Source organism: Rhinatrema bivittatum, chromosome 16 (assembly GCF_901001135.1).
Source record: "Rhinatrema bivittatum chromosome 16, aRhiBiv1.1, whole genome shotgun sequence".
Lineage (NCBI taxonomy): Eukaryota > Metazoa > Chordata > Amphibia > Gymnophiona > Rhinatrematidae > Rhinatrema > Rhinatrema bivittatum.
This window is the reverse complement of record NC_042630.1, coordinates 45,446,253-45,469,103: the sequence shown is the minus strand read 5'-3', so window position 1 is coordinate 45,469,103 and position 22,851 is coordinate 45,446,253. Positions and strand designations below refer to the sequence as shown.

The following is a 22,851-nucleotide window of genomic DNA, read 5'->3' as shown; positions in this document are numbered from 1 at the left end:
CTCTATAGCAGCTTGGCTTGTTCTGTTTTCCTAATAGGAAGTGAATTAGTTTTTAGGACCTGATTTAATATTTGTAGTGTTGCCTTTTCATAGATAGGTTTGTTATATGTTCCATAATGCAGGTGTAACTTTGTGCAGATTAGTTTGTGTGCATTATTGCAGATCCTGGGACTGTTAGGTGCTATATTTCTCTTTCCATTTCTCCAGGTTTGCACTGCATGCAGAGTGGCTTTTTTTGGTTTTCCATTCCAGTTTCTATCTCCATATTTATAATGTGTGGTCCTTCTGTTCTTTGGTGAAGGTCGGTTCTGTGTGTGTGCCTGAGGTGAGGTATTTTACTAGCATGTAGGCAATTGTATCAATCTTATTTGTGGATGCAGAGTGTATGTTTACATGATGATAGCTTAGTAAATGACAGGGCTGGAGAGCCTTTTTCTCCTGTCTACCCAGTTATCCTCTCCACACTGCTAAGGATACATCCCAGCTGTCAGTCAAAGGGTGTGACCACCTTCAAGACATCTCTTTATCCAGAACAGTCTTTTTTCTGTTCTTCCTTTGTAAAGAAATGGGGATGAATGTCAGGAGCCCCTGGACTCGATTCAGCAAATGTCAGCATCAGAGGAAGACTAAAACTAAATAGTTGAGCCATAGGAAAGGAAAAGAAGTCTTCAAAGATACTTATCTGTTTTATTGATACAGATTAATAAGGCGTTTGCTCAATTATGGTAAATATTTTGGTACAGCATTCCAGAGGAAACATCTCACAGAATACTGTGATGTATGATGAGAGATTTGTCTTTATAGTAGACTAGTATATGGTTCTTTGTAAGTTATAGGATACTGCCACTTGAGATCTCTCTAAGTATAATTGAAATGCTTCCATATTAGGTTTAGCATTGGCAGCTGCTTGAAGTAATTGAGTTTAAAATATTAAAAGTATAACAGCTGTAGCAGATTATTTAGAAATCTATTGTCAGGTGTGTGTGTGAAAGCATTTATCAATAAGAATATGAATTCCTTGGCTCAGACTTTGTTTAGTGCCCACCCATGTTAATCTTGGGCCCAGCCAAAAATTCATTTCTGGCTACGCCACTGCTGTGGGCTGGTTCTGAAAAAAATCCTCCAGGCTGATATTTTCCTGCAATCCGCCCCTGTCCAATTTAGTAATTGTTCTTAGCCAGGGACCAAGCACATCAGCTTCTTTTGTATGTGTAATGTTAACTGACATCTAGGCCTTCAAAAAGCATTAAAAAGTTGGCGTTTTACAACAGCATTTTAGGTCAAATAATCTTGCATTTCATCCGATGAATCAGAGAAATCACTACTATTGTTTATTTACTGTATGTAGTGTTGTAAATATCCGTACTATGTATGTTTTCAGCTTGTAAACTGCCCTGATCTTCCCTGGAATGATGGTATATAAATACCTGTAAATAAATAAATGTAAGCCTGTACAAGTAGTTAATCCCATGTTCACTGCTTTGGGTGAAAGTAAACTTTCAGTAAGGTGGCTGATAAATAAATAAATACAATAATTGTGAGTTCTGAATCTTGCCTGTAGATGTTGCTACAGTGAAGGCTAAGATGTCCAATTCTGGTTTTTCTGTTTAATGAATCTATCACAGGACCTCTCCCAGTGATCCATTTACATATTTTAACTTTATGATAAATGGAGAGTAAGACCAAGTTCTTCCATCTCTCTATCCAGGTGTATTTAAACCAGCAACTATGCTGGAGTAGGTCACCCTAAAGAGCTGCTCCTCTGGCTGAAGTTTGATAGAGTCATTAACTTGTGTCATTGCTAGTTTAGTTATTGAACTTCTTGAATCATACCATGTCCCTGACTAATGCTGCTAGTACTAGTGCTGCAGCTCATGTGAACTGTTTACAGCTGAGGATCTGTGTGGACATGTGCAATGTATGATACAAACTTCAGACATTTATATTTTTTATTTAATATTCCAACATTCAATCTGAGATATCACATCAGTTTACATTCAGGTTACTTTACTATCCGCAGAGAGCTTACATTCTAAGGGGGTCATTTATCAAAATGTGGTAAGGGCTTATCGCATGCGAAAAGCCCCGGTTTTGCATGTGATAGACCTTGGAAAAATGTGTTTATTGCCATTTGTGATGTGTCCCATAAGGCACATTTCAGACAATTTGAGGGAGAGAGAGAGAGAGACTGGCCATAATAGCATGGCCTATAGGCAGGTATTTGTATCCCTAGCGTAGGCCCACCTAGTAACTCGAGGTGGGGATTAGGTAAGTGTGTAGGGGGTTAGGGGCCACTTTGACATGCTACGTGACACCTACGAACAGAACAGTGGTCTCTTGTGAAGATTAGCTGGCCTTCGGAGTGAGGAAACTCACTCCGAGATGAGATTTGGGCAATGTTCTCTCAACCTAGCTTGATGTTACCCAGGTAGAGAGTCCATCAAGCTAGGTTGAGAGAACCTTGCCCAAATCCCATCTCGGAGTGAGTTTCCTCACTCCGAAGGCCATCAAATCTTCACAAGAGACCACTGTTCTGTTCGTAGGTGTCACGTAGAATGTCAAAGTGGCCCCTAACCCCCTACACACTTACCTAATCCCCACCTCGAGTTACTAGGTGGGCCTACCCTAGGGATACAAATACCTGCCTATAGGCCATGCTATTATGGCCAGTCTCTCTCCCTCCCTCCCTCCCTCTCTCTCTCTCTCTCTCTCTCTCTCTCTTTCTCTCTCATCATTGAAAAACTGGTCTCCCAGTGGTTGAATGCAGGAAATACATCAGGTTTGGCACTTATTGCAGATTATGAAATGGTATTGCAATGTGCACTAACTTAGCTCTTTGCACAGGTAATTATTGCAATAAATACTATATTACCATAAAATACACCCCTTTTGCTATCACAAACAGTACTTACCACATTTTGATAAATGACCCCCTAAGTTTGTACCTGAGGCAATGGAGAATAAAGTGACTTGTCCAAGGTCACAAGGAGCAGCAGTTAGGCTTCACCCCTGGTCTCCTGGTTTGTAGCTCACTGCTCTAACCACTAGGCTATTCCTCTGCACCAATCCTATGGATTGGTGCAGAGGAGCCTAGTGCCTATGCCTTTTCTATGAGCACTTAGAGCCTGATTTTAAAAGTATTTACTTAGACACATTTATTACCCACCCTTCCTATATTCAGAGCAGGTAATAAATGCTTAAAATTGGGTTTTACATGTGTAAATGCACTTTACCCTTGTAAGTAGAATTTTGTAAATTGCTACAAAATATGCCATTGAATTGTCCATAGGATATTCGTGTGTAAGTGCACTTTATGCTCGTGAATGGCTTTTTAAAATTGCTACAATAGTATATTACATTTACACATGTAACTCCTTTTAAAATTACTTCTATAGTATATAAACAACAATCTAAGCATAAAGTGTTCAATATATTACATTGACTTTTAATCACAAATTGAATTTTGATCTTGCAGTGCCTCAGAAATTGAGAATTTTTTTAAACCCTTTTTTAAGTTTGACCTTCACAACTCAAGAGCTTTTCAATGATCAACTCCTTGAAGTTGGATATAAAATATAGGAAGTGTTCACTGGAAAGATGGAGATTAGTAAGGATTAATAATTTGATTATTTTAAAAACACAGAATGGTTTTATGAAATCCAGAACATTTGAAGACATATTTTTCTCTTTCTGTTGTTCCTTCCTCCTGTGAAGTGTTGCTGAAAATATAGAAAGAATGATAAGAGGTGGCTAGCACTTTATAGAATAACCAATTTATTGAGGCGGAAGCTTTCGAGGACAGAGTCCACTTCATCAGATGCAAATTAGAGAGTAATTCACATTGACGCTGTATTCTTCAATGCTAAATACCAGACTTCTTCACATAATATTCCAATTTCTCAGCCTTATAATTCTCCCCTGTGTGCCCTTCATCAGGGCAGCTTTAACATCCTTGTTCCTTAGGCTGTAAATGATGGGGTTCACCATGGGGATCAGAGTGTTGTACAGTGCATCAAAGAGTTTATCAGCCTGTGTTGTGTTCTTGTTCTTGGGTCTCCCATACGTAAAAACTACAGTGCCAGAGTATATACTAACCACTATGAGATGGGAGGAGCAGGTGGAGAATGCTTTCCATCTCCCATCCACGGACTGGATTTTCAAGATGGCTGAAATGATTTGGGCATAGGAAGTCAGGATGAGGAGTATGGATCCCAAGGCCAAGAACAAGTTTAGGGTGAGCATCAGCAGTTTGATGGTGGACGTGTCACTGCATGAGAGTTTCAACATTGTATGGAAGTCACAGAATAAATGGTTGATAACATTATGCCCACAGAAAGATACATAAATAATGGATACACTGTGTGGCAACACATCCAGAAACCCAAGTGCCCAGCAACCGGCAGAGAGTGGAATGCACACCCTCATGTTCATGATGACTGAATAGTGTAAGGGGTTGCAAATGGCCACATAACGGTCATAGGCCATGACACTGAGCAGAAAGAATTCTACACTAGTGAAGGACATAAGCAGATAGAGTTGGGTCATGCATGCTTGGAAAGAAATGGCCTTGTCCATTAGAAAAATTGCCAGCATTTTTGGGAGCGTGCTGGAGCTTAAGCAGATGTCCAGGACAGCCAGGTTGCTGAGGAAGAAATACATGGGTTTGTGGAGGCGAGAATCAATGCACATTACTGTCAAAAGGGTGAGGTTCCCTAACAGAGTGACCAGGTAAATTGACAGGAACACTACAAAGAGCAAATTCTGACGGGTCAGATGTTCTGAGAACCCCAAGATGATGAATTCTTTGACCTCGGTTTGGTTTTCCCTCTGTAGGCTGCTCATAATCATTGCTTGCTGAAGGAAGAATGAAAGAGACAGCAGAAAGAAATCAGTGAACTGCTAACACAAAAACAGACAGAAATAAATGATTGTTCACAAGGTCAACAAGACAGCAGTTCATGTTTTCCAAGATATTGGGGTTTGAGTCAACTTTGTAGTTTTAAGCTAAGCCACCTATAATGAGTTTATCATTCTCTTCACTTTGGACGTGTTAGGTAAACAGTGTGTTGGGATTATTAACCTCTAAATTGCCCTGAGCTCATGTTGAAGTGAAAGGAGACATATCTACAATATTATTGATGTTATAAAGGACAGATCATTAGTCTGGGCAATTTGTCTTGTTTGCATTGTTACACCACACTATGGACATAACAGAGTCTGCAGGCTAAAATAAGGACTTTATCAATTCATGTTCCATTGTCTTCTTAACATCCACCATCTCTTAATTTCATCTTTCCTCCTTCTTTCTGTCCAGTGATGTAATTATCAGCCAAGAACGCATAATGGGGTATTGGTGAAATCTTCTATGGAAGGGTGTGAGTCAGATCTTATAACCGATTATTACAGAGCCTTCACACTTGGGTCTTGAGAAAAAATATTTGGTCTCATTGGGGCTTGACTTCTCCCCATCTACGTATTTTCTCAATTTAAGATGTGAACTATCAGGCAGGTCCTTTTCTCACCTTATCTATGTGCCTGTCTGCTGCTACCTCTTCTCCTCGTTGTCCCTAAAATTTGGAAAGCTTGGAGGTGGAGAGCAAGAAAGCTAAAGGTGTGTGGCGGGATAAATAGAGAAGGAAGAGGAGGAGAGTTAGGATGTGGAAGTAGCAGAATGAGCAGTGAAAAATAAAATATGTATTTACTTTCCAAAAGTATTCAGAGTGGGAAAGGATGACAGCTTTCCCCATTGACATCTTATGTTTCTGGTGCTTTTGTTTGGGGGAGGCGCAGATATTAGAAGAATGGCTCATCTGATGCATACACAACTCAAACATTAACAAAGCAGGAAACATGCAAAATTATCACCTTAATGAAATCTTATAGCTAGAATATTAATGAATTATCAGCAGTGCTTCTAAAGGCAGTCCAGTCTAGAATAAATGTGTGCATGACAAAAGAAGGAAAGAAACCCCTAAGCTTCGGGCATGTCCCCTATTTAGTTTGCTCTCTTAAGGTTAGATATGAGGTACGTAGTATTCAAGTACAAGAACTTCACTGCTTTGCATGTCCAGACTTACCAGCATGTCTGTGAAGTCTAGAAAATGGGAGTGACCAAAAGAAGCCCCACCATGGTGACTCCATGAAGAAAATGCAAGAGCTCCTCAGAGCCGGAGGCAGGCAATTTGGCACCTATGGCCAAGTGATAAAAGGAGACTTCACCCTGTGCACAACGCGTCGCCATGAGCTGGAAGACTGCTATGTTTTTTTTAAATTTAAAACAACAGAATTATTATTATAAACTATAAATCAATATAAGTTTGACCATGGTTCCAAAATGTGACTCTCAGGTGTCTAAGGATGTGATCCTTAACCTCTACAAAAACTGACTTACTACACGAGATATAAAAATATTTCAGAACAGCTGGCGAATAGAATAACATCCAATAATTAAAAACTCATGCAATTTTTTAAACTGTTTCCCCAAAAATATTTCAAAACCGTAGAGACATCAAACAGCCAATAATTAAAGCTATTTTGGATTAAAAAAAAATCACCAATTTTCCATACCTGGGAACTTTTGATTTCTAGTTACCCTGAGATTGTTATGGACGTGTGTGCGTGTGCACAAACTTTCTCCTCTCTCTCCAACATGCACAAATCACACATTTTCTACCTCTTACACACACACAATTGCTCTTTTTCACTCAACGCACAATTAAACTCTGGAATTTGTTGCCATAGGATGTGGATAGTGCAGTTAGTGTAGCTGGGTTTAAAAAAGGTTTGGGTAAGTTCATAGCCACATCAAATGCCTCTCTATCTCTTATTGTCATCTCCTTCATTTCAAAAAATGTTTTGTGTGTCATATGACGCAACAAAAATCTGGTGATTAGTTGTCTAAAATCAACAAACTCCTGAAGCTGGACCTGCATTTCAGGGGAACCTTCTCTATCTCTGGATAAACAAGCCAGTGCACCGCTCAAAACCAGGCGCTCCTTCTGGAACAGAGAGTTTATATGTCAGTCTGTGCTTCTATCAGGTGGATATTTTTCTCTATCTCTGGATAAACAAGCCAGTGCACCACTCAAAGCCTGGCGCTCCTTCTGGAACAGAGAGTTTATATGTCGGGCTGTGCTTCTATCAGGTGGATATTTTTCAAGTGAGATTTTTAGATTCCGTGTTTGGAATATTCACCCAGGAACAGGACATTAGAGTCCTTGTGGGCAATACCTAGAAATCTTTGGCTCAGTGTGCAGCAGCAATAAAAAAGGGAACTAGAATGTGAGGAATTATTCAGAAAGAAACAGAGAGCAAAACTGAGAATATAATAGTGCATTTGTATGGCTCCATGGTTTGACTGCACGAGAGTATTGTGTGAGTTCAGGTTGCTCCATCTCAAAAAAACATATAGCAGATATAGAAAAGATACAGAGAAGGGCGACAAAACTGATAAAGGGGATGGAAAAGGCCCCTTATGGAGAAACCCAAACAGATTAGGGTTCTTTAGCTTGGAAAAGAGACAACTGAGATGGGATATGATTGCATTTATAAAATCCTGAATGGGTAAATAGGGAACAGTTATTTACCCCTTCAAACAACACTAGGACTGGGGGACATTCCATGAAATTTAGTATCAAGCAGAATGAAAACAAATCGTAGGGAATCTTTTTTCACTCAGCACACAATCAAGCTATGGAATCTGTCGTCAGAGAGTGTGGTCAAGGCAGCTTATATGGCAGGGTTCAGGTTCCTCGAGAAAAAGTCCATCGCTTATCCCTGGGAGTGAGACACAAGAAATAAATCCACTATTGGGGATCCGCCAGGTACTTGTGACCTGGACTGGCTACTGTGGGAGGCTGGATGCTGGGCTGGATGGACCTTGATCTAACCCGGCATGGCAAATCTTGTGTTCAGGGTGACTCCTGTCATTATCCCGGGGCTGAAGCTTTCTTTCTGGGCACCGCAGGCTTAGCGGGGAAGCTTCAGATGAAAGGTCCAAGCTTTCAGAACACTTCCTGCTATTCTGTATCCAAAATTATGACATCGCTTACAATAAATATCCCCCTCACCTCTGCCCGGGAGCTCTTTCACTGTTCTAAACACAGCGCCTTCCAGTGATAAATAATCCCAGCCTTTCAGCTTTTACTTTTCAAGAGAGAAGGTCAAGTAGTAGTGGAAATGACAATTACCTTTTGAAAATTATCTTTTCTTTCTCTTGAAAAACCAACTGATTTCAGTATTCCACATCACAAACCATTGCATTGATTTCCTCAGTTTTCATTTTAGTTTTACAGAGGCAGCACTGAACCAGACATTGACAGTAATAACAATTCATGTAAATCATAATGTTTTCTCTTACTTGCAAAATGATCGGCCTCTGCTCTTCCATCTGTGCACGTGAAGGGAGGGCTCAGGAACACTTATCTGGGTTTGGAAAACCTTTGGGACAAGTCTCTGAGGCCAGTGGAAGTGCACTGAGCAGTCACCGGCCCCAGCTTTAGATCTGCAATATTTTCCCCCTGGAAGAACAGAGCCAAAGCAATCTGGGATGGAACAGCGAGCACCAAGCAATCTGGATTCATCTGCTCATTTTTCATTGTGAGGGGCAGTTCAGCTTCTCCATCTAGTATACAATTCTATTTTCTTTATTTAGGAAATGACAATAATTTAGAACTGGACAGTTATGTAGAAATAGTTTCATCAATAATTACCAAATCACCTCCCATTCATTTTTTTTTGGTAAGAATTTTTTTTCAGGTGATCACAGTAATAGCTTTCTGTTGGAATAAGTTATGATGCAGGAAAAAGCATTGTTTGCTCCGTGCTGAGCAGCTAAAATGCACTGCAGAAAAGTGGACAGTCCTGCATTTGGGGCTGCAGTGATACAGGATGGTGGCAGGAGGGGAGTGAGACACTAATGTGCTGCAATCAAGAGACAGGCACTGGGGCGATGGGGTCTGACGATCTCAAGGTAGGGAAACAGTGAGATAAGGCAGTGGTCAGAGCCATGGGGATGCTGGGTGCACAGGGAGAGGCAAAACCTGCAGGAAAAAGGAAGTGATGAACCTCTGTACAAGTCATTGGTGAGACCTCTCCTGACCCCTGTTTATAAACCACATTAAACCTGACCCAGGCTTTAACAATTAATATGCATTAAAGTGGCACGAAGGTGCCTTAACAAACTGAAGCTTACATTTTTGTATGTATTAATAAAGAGTTTTTTCACTTAAAATAATTTGTTTAGCATACACAATTATGATAATCATGTTATTTAAATTTGATGCCAATCATATTAACTAAAAATTCTGCATTAATCTTACCATTAAAGTAAAACTTCAACTACTCCTCTACAAATGTAAACACTTTTTTTGTATTTAAAGACGATCCTGAACCAGTACAGACTCAGGGTCCCAGCATGGTGTTAGGGGCACGGTTCCATTTCAACCAGTACTGATCCACCTACCAGTATACTTTACATTTCCAGTCACCCAAAGATTGCTGTGAGATAGCATCGGGGAGAGGAGGCAGTAATAGCATGCACACCAACACATTCACATGATCACTCACACACTCTGACAGACACATACATGAGCATTCTCACACACTCTGACAGACACATACATGATCACTCACACACTCTGACAGACACATACATGAGCATTCTCACACACATGCTTACTCTCACTCATTCACCCACATATACACACTCTCAAACTCATATGCACACTCACTCACTCACTCTTCTCCCTCTTCCACACATACATGTACTCACACACACACATGTACACTCTCTCCTCTCTCTGTTTACAGACACATGGCCTCTCTTACACATACACACTCACTCCCTCTTCCTCACACACATGCATACTTATTCTCTTCTCATCCTTTTCCTCATATACACACACACACACACACACTCTATTACAGACATGCACAATCACTTCTCTCCCTCTTCCACATGCACACTTGCACTCTCACTGCTCTCCATCTTTTACACACACTCACTCACTCACTCCTCCCCTTTTCCACACATACATGTTCTCTTTCACACATACATACTTTCTTCTCTTCCTCTTCAACACACAAATACACACTCACACATCTTATCTCCCTCTTTTACACACACACTCACACACACACACACACACACACACACACACATACACGCACATACACACACACACACATACACACACACACACATACACACACATACACACACACACACACACGTGCACTCATTCTCTCTCCTAACCTTGATCCTCATTCTGCAGCATTGGAACTGATGCCGCCCCTGTTTCCTTTTCCTTTTGGGAGCCCAGTATTGCTGCTTTTCTGGCATCCGCTCCGAGGGATCGATGCTGCCCATTTCTTCTTCCTGTGGCATGGGGGGGGGGGGGGGGGGGGCTGATGCATCTCATTTTCTTTCTCCTGTTATACAAGAGCAGAGGCTTCTCCTTGTCCTCCTCCTGCTGTGGGGGCCACCACTTTTTCTCATCCTCCTCAGGCCTCGTGGGTCCTGCACCCCTGCAGCCACTTTTTCTTCCTTACCAGCAGGACACCCAGAGTTTTCAGGTGTTGGCCCAGGGTCTCCAGGCCAAATCCAGAGAGTTCCTAGGTCTGCTGATCCAGTGCCGAGCCTGGATTTGGAGGCACCCGTCCCTTTATGCTCGTATTGATCCAGTATTTCATTACGGCATTAGAGGCACTTTTCCCCCTCTGAACCAGGCCTTGGGGTGGATGGGGAATGGTTAATTGTGTGACCGCCTTGGGCCCCCACTTTTTGGGGAGCCCTGCACTGCCATGGGAGCCCCCTCTCCTACCTATAATTTCAACATGCCAGGGCCTTGCTGTGATTGATTTGCCCTGGGCCCTACACCCTCCTAAGGTCATCCTTGGTGCTAGTAGTAACCCAGTGTCCCAGAATGATGTTAGGGAGCCCTCTTGCCTCTGTGTTTGGTAGGAATCAGTGTTCTCTGTAAACCATTAGAGAATACATATCCCAAAAGTGTGATGGTGGGTACTCCTTCCTCTGAAACAATAACACATTTTAAGGAAGTGAGCTCCCAGTTACCAGTTCTGAATTGCAGGGTCCCTAACGCAGAGAAGATTCTTCTTAATTCTCCGCCAACAAATAGGCATGGATCAGCCATTCCATGTGAGTGATGTCATCTGATGGCGCTGACATGGGTTCAGCTCTCAGAGCTCTGTAAAGACTTTAGTGAGCATGTGCGGGTGTTCTGCACATAGGTGCTGCCTCATGCACCCTGCAGTCTTTCTTTGTCTGCGTGTCCCAGTCTCTCTTAAAATGTTTAAATTTTTCAATCTTTTGGGCTCATTGTTTTTCAACTTTTTGCCACTGCCTCAGCAGCCAATCAAGTAGAATTTTTAGTAGTCAATATTCAAAGCCCTTTAGATGAATAACATCCAACTAAATGGCAAGTTTGAATATTGAACCCCCGCCCCCTTAGCCAGATACATTTTTGCTGGAGAAGTCCTTTTTTGCTAAAATTTAGCGAGATAAAAAAGCATTCTGGAGTGATTTGGGGAGGAATTAGGTTATCCGGATAACTTAGCCAATTTTTAACTATAACCGGCTAATTTAGCTGGATAACGTTAGACCTGCTTCTGAGCAGGACTAAAGTTATCCAGTCATCTGTTGTGGGGATAACTTGCTACCTAATCAGATATAACACCTGGCTAGGATGTATTCCATAGACTACACCCAAGAGCACATAGGAAGAGAGATGGACCCTGTCTGCTCTCAGTTTCTCTCAGTCTCTCCATGGATAGCATTTACCTCTCAGTTCCAGGGCTCCCTGTGGGGAGAGGCTTAACCTCAAGTTCCTTTTGCATTCAGCACAGTACCCACCCTTTATCCTTCCCTGTAAACAGCACTAATAATAATCACAGTCTTTTGTATCCAAAAAGCACACTGAGAAGAAATAAAATGTGGTTTCCAACTAGTTGATTAGATGACTGACAAATATTTACTAAACTCAATTATATCACCTCACTTGTTTATCTTCATTAATACGGACGGTAACATCTTGAATTCACGTCAGTTTTGAATATTTATACAGCAATAGCAAATACATGAAGTAATATTGAAGTTACAGTTTGGGTACATTGTTTCACAAAAAATATAAAAAAAAGTAATTTGGATAGAAAAGGTGTGTTCGGACACTCATCAAGTCATTTTTTGATACAATTTTTGGATACATTTTTAGCTTTTTTTGCATGCTTAACAGATAAATAGAAAATGGTTGGTGGTGGATCATTAATGATTATAAAATCTAATTTACATTACCAATGAGCAATGAAAATGCAATAAGATATGAAACTTTCCACTCCACCTTCAAATTTTTGTCTGTTGAATATACAGAGTTAAATTAAACTTATATTGAGTTGACGTTTCTTCAAACACAAAATTAATGAACAAGTGAGGTGATATAATTGAGTTAATTTAATTTATATTGTGGATCTCTATAGTGATAAATTAGTGCGGTATTTTAGTTTTTGACAAATATTTTACAGCACTCAATTTGCATTCAGTATAAAGTTGAAAGATTAATAAACTAACTTAGCAAAGTCTTTTAATTTACAGGAAGTCAATTCATTAGAAATCCATATCCTCTTCTCCAGTTACTCAGCTCTTGAAGAAATTGTTCTCCTCCTTCAAACTTCAGTGTTTATTCTCCCTTCTACTTACTCTGTAATGGTTAGAATAAAGTCCCTGTGTTTTATCAGAATGAAAATCCTAATCCTCAAACCTTCTTAAATGCTTTAGCTCCCCTTATGAAGAACCTCACAAACCAAACCACACTTGAGTCTACAGCAATAGTATTTAAAAAATACCTGCAGATCTTTCCTTCCTTTGTGAAAGCAAAGATTCAGTCCTCCCAGATTCTCTTCCAATCTTCAGGTTCCTTCAGAGAGAAATACACCTCTTTTATAGTAGAATGGATACTGAGTCTCTGGTACCAAGGGCACTTATTTCCAGGTGGGACAAAATAGAGATTGTTACTCAAAGAGAGGGGAAATCAAAATAGAGACAGGAAGGGTGGAACATTTCTCTGCTTCACAACTGAGGAGTTAGAGCAAAAGACAGAGCCTTTAAAGCTGAAACTCCTCTGCATTCACTCACTAACAGGTCTGTCCTCTGGAGGAGTGATAGAACTCTTTCAGAATCTTCCCTTCCCTGGATTTATCCATTCACAGGGATGCCCTAATCCTCTGTGCACAACTCACACCAGAGTCTCACAACTAGAAGTCTCCAAAAAATGGATTAAAAGCATAAAAGGATGGACAATGTAGTGCTAGGTTTTTTTTTTGTTTTTTTAAAAAAGGTTCTTGGGTAATCTGGGAAACTATAGACTGGTGAGATTGACATTGGTGCTGGGCAAAATGGTAGAAGTGATTCTTAAAAATAAAATAATAATCTCAGTTAATGGGAAAGAGTCAACATAGTTTTAGAAAAGAGAAGTCTTGTCTTACAAATCTTTTAAATATTTTGGAAGGTTTTGTTAAACATGTAGATATAATTGAGCCAGTTGATATAATGTATTTCAAACTTCAGAAAGCATTTGACAAAGTCCTTCATGAGACGCTCCTCATGAAATTACAACATCTATTGGAAATTTAGTAACTGGTTAAAAGACAGGAAACAAAGGTTAAGTCTAAATGGTCAGTTTTCAAAATGGAGAAAGATCATTATTGGAGTACCACACCGATCAGAATTGGGACCTGTGCTATTTAACATACTCATAAATGATATGGAAAAGGGAATGATGAGTGAAGTGATCAAATTTGTAGGTGATAGAAAATTATTCAAAGTCGTTAAAGCAGCAGTGGATTACAAGGAACTGCAGTAGGTCTTTGTGAGACTAAGAGATTGGCATAAGAACATAAGAAATTGCCATGCTGGGTCAGACCAAGGGTCCAGCAAGCCCAGCATCCTTTTTCCAACAGAGGCCAAACCAGGCCACAAGAACCTGGCAATTACCCAAACACTAAGAAGATCCAATGCCACTGATGCAATTAATAGCATTGACTAATTGCTAAGAAAATTTGATTAATAGCCATTAATGGACTTCTTCTCCTAGAACATATCCAAACCTTTTTTGAACCCAGCTATTAGGGATGTGAATCGTGTCCTCGATCGTCTTAACGATCGATTTCGGCTGGGAGGGGGAGGGAATCGTATTGTTGCCATTTGGGGGGGTAAAATATCGTGAAAAATCGAGAAAAATCGTGAAAAATCTAAAAATCGCAAAACCGGCACATTAAAACCCCCTAAAACCCACCCCCGACCCTTTAAATTATATCCCCCACCCTCCCGAACCCCCCCCCAAATGAGTTAAATAACCTGCGGGTCCAGCGGCGGTCCGGAACGGCAGCGGTCCAGAACGGGCTCCTGCTCCTGAATCTTGTTGTCTTCAGCCGGCGCCATTTTCCAAAATGGCGCCGAAAAATGGCGGCGGCCATAGACGAACACGATTGGACGGCAGGAGGTCCTTCCGGACCCCCGCTGGACTTTTGGCAAGTCTTGTGGGGGTCAGGAGGCCCCCCACAAGCTGGCCAAAAGTTCCTGGAGGTCCAGCGGGGGTCAGGGAGCGATTTCCCGCCGCGAATCGTTTTCGTACGGAAAATGGCGCCGGTCATACGCGTATGGCCGGCGCCATTTTCCGTATGGAAAATGGCGCCGGCAGGAGATCGACTGCAGGAGGTCGTTCAGCGAGGGTTCCGGCGCCTCGGTGAACAACCTCCTGCAGTCGATCTCCTGCAGTCGATCTCCTGCCATTTTTCGGCGCCATTTTGGAAAATGGCGCCGGCTGAAGACAACAAGATTCAGGAGCAGGAGCCCGTTCCGGACCGCTGCCGTTCCGGACCGCCGCTGGACCCGCAGGTTATTTAACTCATTTGGGGGGGGTTCGGGAGGGTGGGGGATTTAATTTAAAGGGTCGGGGGTGGGTTTTAGGGGGTTTTAATGTGCCGGCTCACGATTCTAACGATTTATAACGATAAATCGTTAGAATCTCTATTGTATTGTGTTCCATAACGGTTTAAGACGATATTAAAATTATCGGACGATAATTTTAATCGTCCTAAAACGATTCACATCCCTACCAGCTATACTAACTGCACTAACCACATCCTCTGGCAACAAATTCCAAAGCTTTATTGTGCGTTGAGTGAAAAAGAACTTTCTCCGATTAGTCTTAAATGTGCTACTTGCTAATTTCATGGAATGCCCCCTAGTCCTTCTATTATTCGAAAGTGTAAATAACCGATTTACATCTACCCGTTCAAGACCTCTCATAATCTTAAAGACCTCTCTCATATCCCCCTCAGCCGTCTCTTCTCCAAGCTGAATAGCCCTAACCTCTTCAGCCTTTCCTCATAGGGGAGCTGTTCCATCCCCTTTATCATTTTGGTTGCCTTCTCTGTACCTTCTCCATCGCAACTATATCTTTTTTGAGATGTGGCGACCAGAATTGTACACAGTATTCCAGGTGCAGTCTCACCATGGATCGATATAGAAGCATTATGATATTTTCCATTTTATTAACCATTCCCTTCCTAATAATTCCTAACATTCTGTTTGCTTTTTTGACTGCTGCAGCACACTGAGCCAACGATTTTAAAGTATTATCCACTATGATGCCTAGATCTTTTTCCTGGGTGGTAGCTCCTAATATGGAACCTAACATCGTGTAACTATAGCAAGGGTTATTTTTCACTATATTCAACACCTTGACTTGCCCACATTAAATTTCATCTGCCATTTAAATGCCCAATCTTCCAGTCTTGCAAGGTCCTCCTGTAATGTATCACAATCCGCTTGTGATTTAACTACTCTGAATAATTTTGTATCATCCGCAAATTTGATAACCTCACTCATCATATTCCTTTCCAGATCATTTATATATATATTAGAGATGTGGTTCGGTTTTCGCCCTATTTAGGAAATTGAACGAAATTTCCTAATTCGTTGTTGTTTCGGAGCCTCTGAAACACGACATAAACGGCGTTGTTTCGGAGGCCCCGAAACCGGAAACGAAATTTCCCCCGAAATTCGGGGGAAAATTCGTTTTCGGGTTTGCCTGGGGAGAGGGGCAAAAATTATTTTTTTTTTATTAAAAACCACCCCAAATTTAAATTAATTGTAATACACCACCCCCCGATCCCTCCCCAAGACTTACGAAGATCCCTGGTGGTCCAGCGGAGTCCCGGCTTCCATTTGCCATGCCCTCCATATCCTAGTTCGTGCCAGTGCAAGCCGCGCGCCAAAATGGTGCCGAATAGCCAGAACGACCATGTCACAGGGGCTTTCGGTGCTATTGGTCAGCCCCTGTCACATGGCCATCGGCGCCATCTTGTGCTCCTATCATGTGACAGGAGCTGACCAATGGCGCCAAAAGCCTCTGTGACATAGTATGGGCAAAGGCTATCGGCGCCATTTTGGTTACTGGCAGCCGAAAACGAAATCGCTCTCCGACCCTTGCTGGACCCCCAGGGATTATTGGCAAGCCTTGGGGGGGGGGTCAGGAGCCCCCTCCTGACCCCCCCCAAGGCATTTTGGCGCGCGGCTTGCACTGGCACGGACTAGGGCACCGAGGGCAAATGGAAGCCGGGACTCCGCTGGACCACCAGGGATCTTCGTAAGTCTTGGGGAGGGATCGGGATGGGGGGGGGGGGGGGGTTGTATGTACTAAAAATGTTTGGAAACGTGTTTAAATGCTTGGGGTGGGTTTTTTTTTTAGCTTCGTTTCCCGGTTCGTTTTTTCGGCCCGGTTTCGGGTTTCTCGTTTCGTTTTCGGACAAACGACCCGAAAACGAAACGTGAACACCCGAATTATACCGCAAAATATTCGAACCGAAAAACGACCCGGCAGAACAAAACTAAGCACATCTCTAATATATATATATATTGAAAAGCACCGGTCCAAGTACAGATCCCTGAGGCACTCTACTGTTTATTCTTTTCCACTGAGAAAATTGACCATTTAATCCTACTCTCTGTTTCCTGTCTTTTAACCAGTTTGTAATCCCATGACTTTTTAGTTTTCTTCACATCCTCTCTTGAGGGACTTTGTTAAATGCCTTCTGAAAATCCAAATACACTACATCTACCGGTTCACCTTTATCCACATGTTTATTAACCCCTTCAAAAAATGAAGCAGATTTGTTAGGCAAGACTTCCCTTGGGTAAATCCATGTTGACTGTGTTCTATTACACCGTGTCTTTCTATATGCTCTACGATTTTGATCTTGAGAATAGTTTCCACTATTTTTTTTCAGCACTGAAGTCAGGCTCACTGGTCTATAGTTACCCGGATTGACCCTGGAGCCTTTTATAAATATAGGGGTTACATTGGCCACCCTCCAGTCTTCAGGTACAATGGATGATTTTAATGATAAGTTACAAATTTTAACTAATAGATCAGAAATTTCATTTTTGAGTTCCTTCAGTACCCTAGGTTACATACCATCTGGTCCAGGTGATTTGCTACTCTTTAGTTTGTCAATCTGGCCTACTACAGCTTCCAGGTTCACAGTGATTTTGTTCAGTTCATCTGACTCATCATCCCTGAAAATCATCTCCGGAACTGGTATCTCCCCAACAAACTCATTAGTAAACACAGAAGCAAAGAATTCATTTAGTCTTTCTGCAATGACCTTATCTTCCCTAAGAGCCCTTTTAACCCCTCTGTCATCTAATGGTCCAAATGACTCCCTCACAAGTTTCTTGCTTTGCATATATTTTAAAAAGTTTTTATTATGAGTTTTTGCCTCTATGGCCAACTTCAATTCAAATTCACTCTTCACCTGTCTTATCAATGTTTTACACTTAACCTGACAATGCTTAACCTGACAATGCATCTTAATAGCAGCCCAACAGGTACACCATGAAATTAACAATAATATACATCAGTGTGGATGTTACATTCCTCAATTTGTACTCAGACTGTTATCCCTCCATTGTGATATTATCGACTACATGAGGCATTGGCTAGAGCATTCTCCTTTGTGGGGCCCACAATGTGGAATACCATACCTTGTGCTTTGAGACGAGAAGTTGATTACTTATATTTAAAATTTTCTGTTATGTATATGCCCTTGGGATGTGCAGAGGCAAAATTTTCATTTTGGTTCATTCATTTATTCATCACCTTCATTTATTTATTTAGTTTCAAATGAAAAACAAATTAATTTGTTTCCAATTCAAGTCACTGGGGGAAGCGATGCAGCCTATTTTGAAGTTCCGAACTGAGGTTTTCTAATCAAATTCTATTGAACTTGTTACTAGACAACAAACATCAGAAGGGGGAAGAGAACGTCAAGGCATCGAGACTGTGGCAAATTGGCACCAAAACTGTTATGTGTAGCCTAAGACACTGTAAAAAGGCAAAAGGGTATCAGCAGTGGCAGAATTTTATGAGAACATTTAGAGAATTTTTGACAAATTTAAGATCAAATAAAATAGAGAATAATTGAAAATTTAAGAAAGGGCAAGGAAAGTTTATCATCCATTAAAAATCAAGCATTTCACAATTCAGTTCCTCATTTAAAATGGAAGATTCTATAAAAAGATACAAAATGTATACATCAGAACATTATCAAGAAGGAGGAAGAACTCAGTTAATTGCCTGCCTATTTTGTAGCCTGTTTCTGTAGACCCTTATTGTTCTAAATTCTAGAGCAATTCATATTGAATCTGTAACCTTCACTGCTAAATACCACATTCTTACATGTAAGGTTTTTGGCTCTCAGACTCCCCTTCTCCCCCACATAATTTTTATGAGGGCAGATTTAACATCTTTGTTCCTTAGACTGTAAATGATAGGGTTCATCATGGGGATCAGACTGTTGTACAGTGAGTCAAGTAATTTGTCAACTGGATTTGTGTTTATGGACAGGGGTCTCATATATGCAAAAAATACAGTTGCAGAGTATATGCTAACGACCATGAGGTGGGAAGAGCAAGTGGAGAAGGCCTTACGCCTTCCCTCCATGGATTGGATTTTCAAGATGGCCAAAATGATTTGGACATAGGATGTCAGGATGAGCAGTATAGCTCCCAAGGCCAAGCCCAAGTTTAATGTGAGCATTGTTAGTTTAATGATGGAGATATCACTGCACGAGAGTTTCAACATTGTCTGGAAGTCACAGAATAAATGGTTGACAACATTATGCCCACAGAAAGATAAATGAGAAATGGTTACCCTGTGTGGTAGTGGATCTAGAAACCCAATTATCCAGGAAACAGCAGACAGCAGAATGCAAACCCTCTTGTTCATGACAACTGTGTAGTGTAAGGGGTTGCAGATGGCCACGTAGCGGTCATACGCCATAGCAGTGAGCAGAAAGAATTCCACACTGAGGAAAGCCATAAGCAGATAGAGTTGGGCCATGCATGCTTGGAAAGAAATAGCTTTGTTGTTCATTAAAAAAATTGCCAGCATTTTTGGGAGAGCGCAGGAGGTTAAGCAGATGTCCACAAAGGCCAGATTGCCGAGGAAGAAGTACATGGGCTTGTGGAGGTGTGAATTAATAGACATTAATGTCAAAATTGCGAGATTCCCCATCAGTGTGACCAGGTAAATGGACAGGAAGACCACAAAGAGCAAACTCTGAAGTTCTGGATATTCTGGAATTCCCAGAATGAGGAATTCTGTGACTTGGGTTTGGTTTTCCCACTCCATGTCTCTTGTACTGATGGCTTGCTGAGAGAGGAAGAAAAAAAGATAACAGAGAAATCAGGAAACCATACTAATAGTAAATCAGAGAGAGGAAAGTGTTATTCACAAGGTCAATGAGACATTAGTTAATGTTTCACCAATATATTGGGAATTCAGTTCATCCTTTTATTTTACCCTTAAGCCAATTGTAATTAGATTATCAATACTAAATATTGAGTAAGCTGAGGGAGCCAGGAATATTATCCAGCTAATTTTATACAGCTGGATATTCATTCTGCTGAATATACCTAGCTAAAGTCAAAGTTACTTTGATAAAGTTATCTGGACAACATTAGTATTGCTCTCTAATATGAGCTGATTTACTGGATTCCTTTATTTGAATAGCTCTGAAAATCAGCACAAAGTAGTTAAAATTAAATCCTTCTCCTAGAGAACCCCAATGCCACTTCTTTTTAATGTGGGTAAGACAAACCTTTTGAATATTGACTTCATTATTAATTACAAAGTAACAGTATAACAAATTTATATTCATATTCATTCTTAATAATTATTATTAAGAAAGTGTTCTTTCTCTCCTCTCCACTTTGGATAGTGTTATATGGACACAATTCAGGCAGCTGTTTCTATGTCATTGGATTATTAAACTCTAAATTACATAGGGATTCCGTGGAATAAAAGCAGCAAATATATCTACATTCTCATTAATATTATAAAGAACAAATCCTTGCTCTTGACAGTATGTTGTGGCTGCAGTGTTATGACGAACTGCAAACACAGTAACATAATCCTCAGGCTGAATTAAAAACAGTCTCACATAGTGTTTCATCTTATGATCACCTCTAATCTCATCTCTCCATTTGCAGTTCCTCCATCCCTCTATCAACTGATGTAATTGTCAGCCAAGTTATTGGTGAATACCGCTATGGAAGAGCTCTCAGATAGATTTCAGAATAGATTAGTCCAGATCCTTCATGCCTGGGTGTGTAAGAAAAGAAATTGGTTCTCTCAGTTGGCTTTAGCTCTCCCCTCTCTGTCTAGGCATTCTCTTTAAGATGTGAACTCTTGGGCAGGGTCACTTTCTTACCCCGCCTGTGTGCACATTGGCTGATGATTCTTCTCTTCCTGGCTCCTGAAATTTGGAAGTCGTGAAGGGGGAGAGTAAGAATTCTGAAGGGAAGCTAAAATGGGAACAAGGACATGGCCTGGGGAGGAGGATTTAGAGGGAGAAGGAAGCACTGAAAAATAAAAATATGCATTTACCTTCTGAAATGTCCAGAATTGGAAAGAACAGCAACTTCTTCCATTGATGTCTGATTCTTCTTGTGCTCTTGTGGTTAGTATTTTCATAAGTCATCTAATTTCTGGGTGATTTCTGCCATTATCATAGGATTGAAAGTTGGGTTCTGAGTGGAAATCTCTGAGTACTGCAGGCTTAGTGGAGGAACTTCACATGAGGAATTGGTCAGAAGGGACCTTGATTTCAGATCATGTTCTGCTATGCTATGCCTGACCAACCCTCAGCCCAACTAGACCCCAGGAAAAAGAGCCTGAGTTATATTGATGCTTATTTTCTGCTTTTAATTTTTAAAAATCTGGAAAAATGAAGGCATGGAATTAATTAACTTCCAAAAACAGTGCTCATTTTTTCTCTGGAAAACCAACTGATTTTAGTATTCTGAAAAGTTTGAGACCGACTTCCAAATTTGTAGCCGTGCGTTAGTTATTCATTTTATTCTAATTTTTGCAGAGACAGCACTGAGCTGAACGTCAAGAATAACTATGACAAGAATGATTATTTTTCTCTTACGTATGAAGGAAACGTCCCCTGCACCTTCACCTGTGCATCCGTAGGGCTCAGGAAGGAAAACTTACCCGTGTTTCAAATACCTTTAGGGCCCTGTCTCTGTGGGCAGTGGAAGAGCCCTGAACAATCCCTAGCCACGGCTTTAGCACTTAGAATACAGCATTTCCTCCAAGGACTGTTGTTTACATTGTGACTTTAAGAAAAAAGGCAAAGTGGTCTTGGAGGGAACAGCAAATAGCAAGCAAGCAAGAATAACTCTTCCAATGTTAATTGTGTGCGACAGCAGAGCATCTCTGTGTTAATTTCTCTCTCTTTTAGTGGAGGGGAAGGGGAGGTAAGAATTAATTTAATTTGGAGTTAAATTACATTTGGACAATTAGCATGTGGAAATAGTTTACTCAAGACACAGATGGTAACCACCGCAGATTATTATTCTGTTAACAATATTAAGAGCGTAAAGCTCTTAAAGGCAGTAGCATTAAAATGAGTGTGCATGCATCCATACACTCATATGCTAGGATTTTAAATCATGCATGAATTAAAATATGCCTATTGCACATATGTAGGGGAAGGGAGAGACTCTCCCACAGGCACTTTTATTTCTTATTTTATTTTCACAGCACTATTAGCTGGTTATCTGTTGAAGATGTCCAGTTAAGTAGGTAATTATCCGGCCATGCAAGGTCAGATAACTATAGACTAACTTACAGGCTGATCCACTGAAGTGAGCTACCACATTACCATTCATCATGGGGGAATACACCTCATTAAATAACTCTCAGTAAAGCAGTACCACACGAGTGAATTAGCCTGTTAGTCAGAAAGAATTGAAAATTGGTTAAATTAGCTGGATAACTGAATTTCTCTCCAAAACTGCCCCAGAACTGTCCATTTTAGCTGGATAATAAATAACCCCAGCCTTGCCATAGAGACATACTTTTAAGTTATCTGTCTAAATGGCTTTTACATATTGACCATTTCTAGTATAGGCATAATATTAAATGTTTATAAATGAAATTATAAATAAATGAGGTCTCACCTGGGACTTATACAAGGGATATACCACCTCCTTTTTTCTGCTGACTATTCCTCTCTCTATGCAGTCAAGCATCCTTTTGGCTTTTGCCATTGCCTTATCCACTTGTTTGGCCACCTTAAGATCATCAGATACAATTTCCCCTAGATCCCACACTTGTTTGGTGCATAAAAGTATTTCACCTCCTAGACTCTACCACTCCCTTGGGTTTTTGCAACCCAAATGTATGACTTTGCATTTTTTTTAGCATTACATCTTAGATGCCAGACTCTAGACCATTCCTCAAGCTTTGCTAGATCCTTCCT

The 22,851-nt window shown here is 40.8% G+C and overlaps 2 protein-coding genes across 2 annotated transcripts in view; both read right to left on the bottom strand.

Moving 5' to 3' along the window:
• Positions 1-3,879: 3,879 nt before the first annotated feature.
• Positions 3,880-4,848, bottom strand: LOC115077590 (olfactory receptor 1F1-like). The gene has a single exon (XM_029579885.1). It carries the CDS (start codon positions 4,846-4,848, stop codon positions 3,880-3,882), a length of 969 nt encoding a protein of 322 aa, XP_029435745.1.
• Positions 4,849-18,536: 13,688 nt separating this feature from the next.
• LOC115077589 (olfactory receptor 13D1-like) overlaps positions 18,537-22,851 on the bottom strand; it is a 31,853-nt gene continuing 27,538 nt past the window's right edge. The window contains exons 2-4 of the mRNA XM_029579884.1: positions 20,362-20,471; positions 19,007-19,730; positions 18,537-18,586 (exon numbers count right to left, since the gene is read on the bottom strand). Coding sequence (XP_029435744.1) covers positions 18,537-18,586; positions 19,007-19,730; positions 20,362-20,471 — 884 coding nt within the window. The remainder of the gene's footprint in view (positions 18,587-19,006; positions 19,731-20,361; positions 20,472-22,851) is intronic.

What these genes read in the sequence shown, in the direction of transcription:
- LOC115077590 (XM_029579885.1), bottom strand. Translation starts at nt 4,848, where the DNA reads ATGATTATGAGCAGCCTACAGAGGGAAAACCAAACCGAGGTCAAAGAA.